Here is an 11,595-nt window from a genome sequence, read left to right as displayed (position 1 = left end):
TTGGGCAACCCCTGCACCCGTGCAGCAATTCACTGCACAGAGCCAGGGACTGCCACTGCGGAAGGAGACCTGAGGGTGGGCAAAAAGCTCTGCCCACCTTCAGGTCTTGGAAACAACCTGAATGAAAATGCTTGGACTGCCAGGTGAGAATTGTTTCTAGAGAAAATTCTGGGGTTTTTCCCCTACAGTTCATGACCTGGATCAAGCTTGATCTTATTTAAATCAAACAAAATACTTTTACTGTATAATAAAAATTCCATGTTTTAATACATTGCCATGCACAAATGAAGTCAAACAATGCAGAGTACAAAATTGTCCAATATACAAAATGATAAAGCAGATACCCAAAGCTTCCAGAGATCATGCCCAAAGATACCAAAAACTTGATATTGGTTTTAATTTTATTGTTTAAAAGAACTCCTCCCTCCCGCCCGGGCTTTATTTTTGTTGATTTTTGAAAACAGAAGTAAAGACTGAATATAAAAGCTGTTAGTTGGAATTAAGTGATGGCCACTTTGTATACTAAAAATTAGTTTGCATGATAAGTTTTGTTTTGGGAAAAAAGCACAGCTGTGCAGCTGAACACCTTGGATGCCTGGGGAAACGCAGTGTACATCAAACAAAAAGGCACACTTTTGTCTCATGCCACCTCATTTGGCTCCATCATTAAAAAGTTCAGCCATAGATGTACTGGGAATAACAGTGTGTCACTTTATAAGCATTAGAGTGCTGGCATCTTCCTAGATTATCAACCAAGTTAACATTAAAAGGAGATCATTGGCTTAGAGTATTTCCTTAGTGAATCTAAGCCAGAACTGAGTCCCAAGGCAGCAGGACCAGACACGGCTTGCTGGCTTCAATGACTGCTTCGACCATGGCCAAGGGCTCACAGTCAGCCTTTCTGCATCCCATGTCCTGCATTAGGAGACCAGATCTCCCAGGACCTTGATCCCAGCCTCCCTGTCACTCCCTGCAGCTCATGTCCATCATCAGAGGCCGATGTGGATGCACCAGCACAGCCTGGGATCTGATTCTGTCCATGGGCTCCTTTTTGGGAAGCAGCCTTTGGAGACAACTCAGGTGCAACTGCAATTCCAGCTGCCTGACATCCTCAAGGTCATGTTCAAATAACCCTAAATTCAACTCCCCAAAGCAGAGGACCCCAAATTTAGAGCCCTCTTTGCTGGTTTATGGTGTGCAGAGCCAGGCAGGCATTCTCCCCTCTTACCCAGACAGTGAAAAAGAAACAATAATTTCGAGGCAGGTCCAGGTAGCTGCAGCCCCTACAAGAAATGAAAGCAAAGCCCAGCATGTGCCAAGGTACTGCCCTGCCACCTTCAGATTCTGCAATATCTGTGAGAAATTTAAAAATACTCATCTTAGCCTTGCCAAGCATCCCTGCAGCTTAGTGCAAAGCAAAGGAGTCCTCTCCTGAGAGGACACATCCCCTCTGGGGAAATGCTGGTCATTCCCATCACCAGGGAATTGTTCAGTCCTGCCAGGAAATGTCTCCTGCCATGGCTGCAGGAGCTGCTCAGCACACACAGAGCACTGCTCTCTGCCTGGGGGGTAGCCCAGCATGGCTCCATTCCTCCCCTTGGTCAGTGGGGCTGGATTCAGGGGAGAAGGATGAGATGTGAGTCTCATGCTGAGATGCTTTGCATAGGCTGGAAGCTCCTGTTCCTCTGTGCTTCTTCTACTGTCACTTAATCTCCTCTCCACCTTTCTCAGAAGTGCAGAGAAGGAGCCTCTTATATACAAGGGAAGCAGACAAAGTGACAAAAGTACTCCAAATATTTCTTTCTCTATCTGCTCTTGAGACCAAAGCCTAGCTCGGTAAGGAAAACTTCTGCCTAGATGTAAAGCTGCCCTCTCAATATTGAAAAAAACGCAACCAACTTAGCAAGTCCCCTAAGCATCTGATGGCACAATCTGAGGGTTTTTTTCCTTCCCTGCACAGCTTCTTATTGCTTACATGCAGTTTTGCTGCAATACCAATCTCTGCTATAAAAATCCCTGTGTTTTGCTATTTAATTTGGTGACTCATGATATTAAATAGATAAATTCAAGGCAAATGCTTAATAGAAGGAATGTGATTAGAGGTGTAACAACTACAGAGGATTTTTATTTTCTGAGAAACTATTTAGATATATTTGGTATTAGTACCAGAAAGGAGCTTTTCATTTCCTTCTTAGACTGAGCCTGGCCTGAGCCTGAGCTGTGATAATGCTGTCAGTCCCACTCTTATGGCAGAAGCAGATGTCAGAGTCATGTGCCAGTCCAGCTTCACCCCATCCCAGCTGGCCCCAGCCATGCCTGTCACAGAACACTCTCCTCCAGAGCTCCAAGGTGTCCAGGACCAATCTGCAGTAAATAATGCTTTTATAGTTTCCCTTGTTTGTGTGAACTGTTTACTCTTTGGACTGTACATCCAGTTTGTGCTTTCCCCACAGTTGATGAAGCACATGGACGGTGACTCCAGTGGTTCACACTTGCCTTGTGCACATCAACAGTGGTTTTGTGAGATCTGAATCAGACAGCAAGTACTCCTTTGCTTATTTCTGAAGTACAACATTCAATCCAGTCAATGGTAATGGGACCCAATCTGGCAAAAACCCACTGCTGGGAGCAGCTGTCATGTCTCTGGGTAATCCCACTGATGTAATTTCACTTGCAGGGCTTTATTACCCAGCTCCAGTGGGGCTCCTCATGAGAGCAGAAGTTTGCTGTCTTTGAAGCAAGGAACCTGTGTGCTGTGCCCAGCTGCACAGTGATACAATCACCCTCTCCATCAGCACTGCAGCTTCTCTGCCACTTGTTGCAGGCACGAAAATCTGTTTCTTGCCAGCAAGATGCTGCCTCCTTAACTGGCAAACCCACAGGTGTTGTGCCTTGCTTTGACTACACATCCACATGGCCCCATCATTTGCATGCAGCATTTTGTCCCAGGCTGCCATCAATGAAAAGCTGCAGACTCTTGGTATGTCCAAGCGTTTTGTTGTCCTTTCTTGTCCAGTTCTCATCCTTTAAATATGTGCAGCAGAACCTTACAACTTGAGCAGACCTAGTGATGCTCATACCAAATGCAGAGCTTTCCACAGAAGCTGTTTAAATTAATACCATTTTGTGGGGGAGAGAAAAAAAGAGGATATAGATCGCCCTGCCTTCCTGTAATATTGGAAACTTCAGGATATTTTTAATTCAGAAGTTTACATCTGATGATCTAGTCTAATCCTTGCATAACACATGCCTAATAACTTCACCCAGTAATTGCTGCACCAAGCCTGGGCTTCAGTTTGAGGTAGAGCTTTTTGACTTAGAAAAATACTGTGCATACATTTAAAGACTTTATGTGATGGAGAACATACCAGGTAACTGAGTAAGTTGTCTCCACTGGTAATTATCCTCCCTGTTGAGTATTTGCACTTAATTTCTAGCCTGAAATCAGTTTCCAACCAGCAGAGCACATCTTTCCCTTTTCCTCCAAACACAAGAGCCACCTGCCTTCAGACAGCGTTTCCCTGCCCAGGCAGAAGATTGTGATTGCAGACAGAGATCAAGTCACCGCTTCAAATTGCTTCTGAGATAAATTAATAGCTTGAGCTTCATTAGTTTGACACTATAATAAGACCTGTTTTCCTGCCCTTGAATGACACTGGGAACTATTGAAAATAATCTTCCCAGGTTGTTGATACCTTTCTTGAAAGACTGGAATGGCATCACTATTGCCAGGTCCTACATCCCAGCTGGCAAAGGCATCTCTGGGGCTGATGCTGAACAGATAATTTATGACACCTTCACAGCCACTGTGTTATTGCATACTCCCCATGCTACTAAGTTGGACTTGCTGCCATCTCTCCTGGGTTTTTAACTTTTCTGTCCTCCAGGTTATTCTCCAGTACTGACCTGCTCAAATCATTATTTATTGTGCCCCTGTTTTTGTCATCTCTGGCTGTTGCCAACAGTAATTTTCTCTTTCCCTGGGGGGTATATTGAAAATAGAGCGAACCTTGGGAGGAGCTCATCAGAAATAGTCTCAGTGAGGATAATTCATATTTACAGCTATTTTTTGTGATCAGCCTGTAATCCATTTTTAATCCATTAAATATGGGTGATATTGATTTTGCATTGTGCTATTTTGTTCTTTATCAGAATCAAATGCTCTATAGGAGGCTAAGTATAGTATGCCAGCAGAGCCTCTTTTCTCAACAATCCTTTGATACCACAAAAATAATAGCAAGTTTATTTGGCATAATACAGTTCTATAAAAATAATATGAACAATTTTATCAATTACTCTAATGATTACACCATATCAACTTTTCCATGATTTTGCCTAAGACTGATAGGAAGCTAATGAGTCTATAGTTTTCTGTATCAAACCACTCATTCTTCTGCATTATTGTGGGTCTGGTGTCATTTGAAGCTTCCTTTATGCTTTCTGGTTCTGAGGAGTCCTAGGCAAATTTTTCCTTCACTTTTGGATTCAGGTAATGGTTCTACAAATTTAAAATTATGTTTGGATAGTTACTGCTTAATATTACCTGTAACTACTGATGGAGCAGGAGCAATTACATTTGAATGTGTAATCTGACTCTCTCCTTCCACTGCTTTCAAATACAAAACAAGACTGTTTGTTGGGTTTCCAATGTAGTGTGAGCAATCTCTGTGCTGGGCCTGTCTAACATCACACTTAGCTTTGCTATGGCAGTATTTATTAGGATATATGTAAAGTCTTTGGTGTAACCAGCCCTAACCTATTTGCCACTGACTTCCCATACATTTTTGGCTTCCTTCATTAAGCATCTACTTTCCTTATTTGCTGATTTATCCTTATGAGCCTGCCTAATCACCCATACATTATGTTGGTGGGTTTTTTGCCCTCCAGATTACTTTCCTGAATTTTACTATAAGAGGTTGCAGGTAATGTTGGTCATATTTTCCCCTCACCCATCAATTTTAATTATACCAAAGGACCTTCTCTTTTTAAATTACAATCTTATTGACAGCCTATATGTACCAGGGTTAATTGCAGTCCTGCAGCAGAGCTGTTCAAGGAGACTCTGATGGCAGAGATGGTAACTCTTAAGGGGACCAATGTGAAAGATGCAGGGTTTTGCTTTGCTTTATTTTGAATAATGCAGATCTTTTGGCTTTGTGGCAGGTGCAGGGAGGTTCATTTTAGTGATCACAAAAAAATGCCACCTCGATGCTGGTTCCTTGGCTGGCACTAATCAACACATCTCTGGAGCCTGTGATGGAGTAGTGCCAATGGAGGTCTGCCAGGGTCTGCCATGGGGTCTTCTGAAAATTCAGGGCAAACCCAGAATTTTGTAATTTTTAGTGGTTTCATTTCCTCAATGACATTGCAGCTGCAGTTGAGTGACAACACTTACCCTAAGGAAGAGCCGGGGAGGGGTGGACTCACTGGTTCAGCACTGCCATGCATCTGGACCAGCAAAACCAAAGAGCTCATGGAGCTTTTCCAAACTCCCCTCCTGGAAGGCTGCCTTTCCCTTAACAGAGTAAATGGCAGGTGCTCAGGCACAGAAAGCCACCCAGCTGAAAAAGAAACAAGGAACAAAACAGTGCAAAGGATGATCCCAGCTGCAGTGTGCTCTCTGGGGTGAGCAACTCCTCAGGTTTCTGGTGGAGGCCATGTCACGGAGCGGAGCACTCGGGATGGCTGAGCTCTGCCAGGGATTCCTGGAGGGATCTGATGCTGAACCTGGCACAGGGAAGCCAGGGGAGTGTGGCAGCAGGGCAGGCTCCAGGCTGGGAGGAGGGCTGCAGGTCTGCACAGGAACAGGGTCCTGGTCACAACCCTGCCTTGTCTCAGAGATAATAACTGGTGATCACTGTAACAGCAGCACGGCCTTGATGAATTTATCTATCTGCACTGGCTGATAATGGCTGCTTTATGAAAACAGCATTAGTCTTCCCCTCTTTTGCAGAGAACTAATGGCTCTGAGCATATTTAAATTCACTTCCTTTGCCAGAATAACTTATTTGCTCCCTTTCATGTTGACTTGGTCTTTGGCACTCTCGACATAAATGATTTATTGACTGGAGATAAAGCATTCTTTCCCCTGAACTGTTCCTGCGACCCAGGCAAAAGCGGATATGTCTGGTATTAATAAGGTGTTCAGCATAAAAAATGCAATAGACTTGATTGTCTGCACTCAACAGCCTTTCCGAGAACACAGTACCTGCCCCCATTCATAAGAACAAAAACCTCTCCCACATGTTTATTTATATTAAAAAGTTTTCAGAAGAATATGCTGGGATCCAGATAGTTGTTCAGGAGATGTAGAACAATTTCATAAATATCCCTGAGGAAGCATGGCCTACTTTGGGAGAATAACAGTGATTAAAAAAATCCGAACACAATGAATAGTTAAATACAAGCCAAAAAGTACAGTTATTTCCTTATGGCTCTGCAGACAGTCACACACGTGAGAAGTGTCATGGGGCTCGGGGGGCTATGCTTGCAGTTATCCACATGCATAGGCTGGCTGCAGGATGGAGACCAAACCAGCTCCAGGGGAGGTTTGTCCAATAGGCACCTACAGCAGACATCTCTCAGAGTCTGGCTACTCAAGGGTCTGGACTTGATTTTCACATTTCTCAGGGCCTATAACACTGCTTTTCTAGGTCACCATAGCTAAAATCCTGGGAAGCTTTTAAAACAAACTGTTTTAACAGGATAAGTGCACACATCTAAATTCATGCCCATATACTGGAAGATGTTCAAAACTAACATTGATACAAAAAAAGCTTCTAGTGGCTCTCTGCCTAACCCAACTTCTTCTCACACACCCTTTAAAGATAACACTCTCTGATAAACTCTTCTTTTATCATTCAAATTATTCTGGATTTTTTTCACTGGGTAGTAAAATAAGAGAACTACTGTAGAAGTATAGCATTCTCTTTTTAATTTAACATATCAATCAAAGTATTTTGTTTTTAACTGCTTTACCAACATGAAATTGATGTCAGTTGTCAGAGTGCATTTTTAAAACCTGTAGCAGAAAGAGCTGTAAAATTTGCTGAAGCTTACAGTGGACCTGTGCCATGCACATGGCCAGCTCTATTGGTATCAGATTCCAACCTGCAACCCTATGAAAAGCTCTAAAAAGTGCAAATGTTGCAATTGGCAAAGATCCTTATGTTTTAAGGAGAATTTTTACAGCAATTAATTTGAAATTAGGGACCAGGATTTTCAGAAAGAGAATGTAGAAGATTACTACTCTGTAATTCTCGGGAGCTCCATTTGAGAATCCATGGAAAGACCCAAACCATTAAAAATCACTAGCAACTTTTGAAAATCTTTGTCACCAGTAAAAATATTTTGCTTTTGCACTGAGTGCTATAGAAGTATCCACTATGCTGAATCTGAGATGGGTGGAGAGCTGAAACCTAAGCCCATAACCATCTTAAAAAAAATTAAACCCTGAAGATAATTATCTGTTTGTTGTACACCCTCAGTGGTTGACCTTCCATTCTCTAGCAATGAACTGCACAACAATTTTTAAGAATTATAACACAGGAGCTTCCTCCAGAAAGGTGCCTGTGACTTTCTCTAACTGCACATTCTCTCCATCACTGCACCTTCACACAGCATTGTCTCATGCACAGTTTGGAATTAACGCTAACAGCAACTCTACTCTATCAGGCTGGAGAGAGTGACAGTCTTTAAGTACACAAAAAAGCTACCTTTGATTTTAAAGGAAGAAGGAACAAAGAGGTAAGCCCCCTCAGAATGTTGGTGACATCAGTTCATTATAAAGAGTGTGCTGAGAAGGTCCTGATGTAAGGGACAGACAAAAATTCCACTGAGTCCCCATGGAAGAAACAGCACCACAGCCAGCTGTGATACAACCAGTGATGAGGTCAGCCATTCAGAGACTGAACAAAAAACAACGTTCAGATTGAATGCAACAGTCATGAGCCTGCTACAGTATATTGAAAGGCTTATTGGAGCCATTTGCTTATTCCCAGTTCCTACCAAAATACTGTTTTGAGTAGAAAGTGGAAAAAGTTAATGAAGAAATCTGCCCTCTCCAAAGGGAGTGTCTTGCTCCCTAGAAGTATAGTCTTACACTTTACCTTTTTAGAGAGTTTGGTTTGGACTACAATTTCCCAGCCCTGCCCAAAACATAAGTGGTGGCCAGCATAAAGAACCTGAATTCTTCCAGTTTATTCTGGTTTTATTGCAGACCAAACCCAGGGTCACATACATGTCTGAGAAAGGCTCTCCCTTGCCTCTCCCTTGCTGAGTTAGAAAACACACTGGCACACCAACAACAGGACCCTTTGACATTTGGTGGGTGAGAGGGAGAGCAGACACAGTATCCTACAGCTCCTTCAAACTACCCTGGTTTTGGCTACCTCTGTGACAGCTTTTCTCTCAGTCTTGATAAAAGAAGTCACATCTCTGCCACGTGCAAATCTATCTACACAACCTACTGTGAACCAGTGAAGGGATGCTAGTACTGGGCTTAGTTTGGATGCAGTCTCAGCACAAACACTGAAACATATCCTCAGTATTTTAAAAAAGGACCATTATATATATATGGACTGTGCTAGTTCTGTGAGAAAAGCACATATGAAGTGCTGATATTGTTTAACAGAATACCATTAGACTGCAAAACTAACACATACAAGACGTTTACATTCCTATCAGGGTGTAATATTGTGAACATATCCACTGAGATTGGAGAATTGTTGTAAGTTTTTCCTAAAACATCATGCCATCTGCATACATAATAAAAGAATCCAGTAGTTGCCATGCTAAAACAGGACTTCTAGTGAAGGGCATAGACAGTCCCCTAAAGGGAACTCAAAAGTTATGCACAGTGATGAAGACTGGAAGAAATTTTCCAGCTAAAGGTCTGTCAATGACCATTTTCAACAAATTAGATATTTTGGATATTTTGCACCACATATTTACTCCACAGCAAACCAGGTCTCCCCAGAATGTATCAGCTGAGTAGGCTGATTTTACTTCAAGTTTTTCTTCAATCCTCCATGGTCATCTTCTGGCAGCGCCATTTATTGTGGTTTTTTCATGAAGGAAAGTTCACTTTCATATCAAGTGGCAGGACAGCAGCTTTAGAGGCTGGAAATGTTTATGGAGAGCTCTCTGCTGGGGCTGTGAGAAACAAAACAGAAATCCAAAACCAGACTGTGAGTATAGAACAGAGCAAAGAAATTATAATGATTTCAACTAAAATGAAAAAAGTCAGGTTTGAGCTTAGTAAATGTACTTGTAGAATACATATTGTGACCCTAGAACTTTTTAAAATCAACTTTACTCACCAATCAAAAAACTCTTAATCCATTCCTTAGATAAAGTGCAGACCAGAAATCATTTGCATGATTTAACAAATCCTACTTGAATTTTATTGCCTCATGTGAAAGCACAGCTTATTCTTCCTGTAGTCTGAGTCCCAGAGAGCAGGGCTCTTCTGTTTGGTTGGATTTCCATTAACTACTGAAGGCTTGATGGCCAAAAGCTGGAAAGGCTCTGCCAAACACCCAAGTAGTATTTGCTGTTCCCACACCCTTTCTGCTGGCTAAGATGGTGAGAACTGGCCATTGGTGCATAGGTGTGAAAACAGCTCACCCCTATCCTTCCCCCCTTCAGACCCCATAAGATAATGAGGAGGTTTCAGAGTTTCTCTTTCCCCTGCTAAGCAGTATAGCACACTCAGAGCTGGGGGCTGCTCTGAAAGCCCTTGCAGAGGTGTGCAGCCATCACACCACAGTGGAGGTCACTTGTAACTTCCCCTTCACCCAAACTTGTCTTAAGAAGCACAGCAAAAGGACAAGAGGCAACGCACACCAGAAGCAATAAGAGATATTCCAGTTAGATGCAAGGAAAAAACTCTTCCAAGTGAGGTGGTTACCTTTTGGACCAAGTTCCTGACCAGGCTGTGGGACCTCCACCTACACAGAAATCTGCAGCTCAACCAGATGAGTCCCCACACAACCTGATGTGGCCCTACTTCGAGCAGAGTTTACTGGAACCATCTCCTGAAGCCTCTTCCAACCCAAATATTTTTAAGCTTGTACATTTTCTGAAGGAGATTTGTGCTCCTTGTTCTGCCTTTCTGAACAGGAGATGAGTGCAACAGTCAGTTGTTAATTCAGGGTGCAGCACATAAATGCCTGTAAACTCATCACAGGCTCAAGCTTCTGGGGCTGAGAAGCCATGCAGAGACAAGTTCACCATATTATTTCATGGAATCACAGAATCGTTTAGGTAGGAAAAGGCCTTTTTGATCATTGAGTAAAAGTGTTAACCCAGCACTGCCAAGGCCACCACTAAAATGTTTTGGGATGCAGCTGTGTCCATCACCCAGCCCTCACTCATCACCTGTTTTATGGACCAGATCTCTGACCACGGCAGTGCTGGGATGGGACTCATCAGGATGGGCTTTGCACCCTTTCCAGGTGACATCCTGCTTAGTTCATGAAAGCATGTATCTGTAGGTGTGGGATGAGCTGCACTGTTGGGGTTTTGGGACCAGGCTCCCAACTGTGAAGCTAACAGGATACTGATGCTGCCAAGGCAGCATTCACATCAGCTGAAACTCAGCTGGCAGTGGATTCCTGCTTCTCACTCCTTCAAAATCATTCCTGGTAGGCTCCTCTCTGTGGGCTGTGGGCTGACTGGCTCTGCCAAGCTGTCACTTTGCCCATATTTGCCTCTACCAACCCCAAGCTCCTGTAGCAATGGACATGAAGGTCTGATTGAGCAGAGAAAGGATGGGATGATAAATCAGTAGGCATTGCACAAGACTTAAAAAAATCCACCCACTCCCTGCCATGAGCACTTGACCCCTGAGTGTAAACATGCCCTATGAAATAGAGGAACAGTAAAAACCAGCTTCCTTAATTATTTCCCTCCTTATGTGGGCACATTTACCTGATTACAGTGCTACTCTGATTTCTGTTTTTATAGCTGCTTTGCTGTTATCCTCCAGGTTCTCTAGGGCAATGTTCCCAACACCACCTACTGTCATCTACTACATGAGATGCCCACATCAGCAGTGGCCTGAGAAAGGTGCACATTTCAGACCCAGCAACTGGTTTCACACCATGGAAGAACATACAGGAAGGTTCTGAGCCTTCAGCTGGTGTAGACAGATACAGATACAACTGACTGCATCCCCCAAGAGAGAAAAGAAAGCAATGGTGACATAAGCAATTTTGAAGACAAAGGGCAAATCTATGGGGAGGTTTTAAAATTGGAGAGAGCAAACAGGTACTTAATCTCAAAAGTATTTGATTTCAGGTGAATTAGAGGGTGTCTCCCATCTGTGTAGCATCAGTGGAGATAAGCCTGTCTCACAAAGACCCATCTCTCTTTCTTTGAGCTCATCTGCTGCAAAGAAAGGAAAATTTCAAAAGCTCTCCCAAGCAATGGAAAATACCTTGCTTAGCCACAGAGTTGGAGGACTAAAATAAAATGGGCAAACTAGCTAATTACATCAGGTCAGGCCTCAGGACTGCACTCATGCTGAAATTCCCCAATCATCCTCATTGTCTCAGTCATTAGCTTGTCCTTGTACTTCAGTTTGAAATGAGC

At 43.0% G+C, this 11,595-nt stretch overlaps 1 protein-coding gene across 1 annotated transcript in view; it reads right to left on the bottom strand.

The window, feature by feature from the left end:
- Positions 1–267: 267 nt before the first annotated feature.
- Positions 268–11,595, bottom strand: part of SAMD12 (sterile alpha motif domain containing 12) — a 175,300-nt gene continuing 163,972 nt past the window's right edge. Inside the window, exon 5 of the mRNA XM_058808719.1 lies at positions 268–9,153. Coding sequence (XP_058664702.1) covers positions 9,131–9,153 — 23 coding nt within the window. The 3' untranslated portion in view covers positions 268–9,130. The remainder of the gene's footprint in view (positions 9,154–11,595) is intronic.

Source organism: Ammospiza caudacuta, chromosome 1, assembly GCF_027887145.1.
Source record: "Ammospiza caudacuta isolate bAmmCau1 chromosome 1, bAmmCau1.pri, whole genome shotgun sequence".
Lineage (NCBI taxonomy): Eukaryota > Metazoa > Chordata > Aves > Passeriformes > Passerellidae > Ammospiza > Ammospiza caudacuta.
The sequence above is the reverse complement of the archived record's forward strand: the minus strand, read 5'-3'. Positions and strand labels throughout refer to the sequence as shown.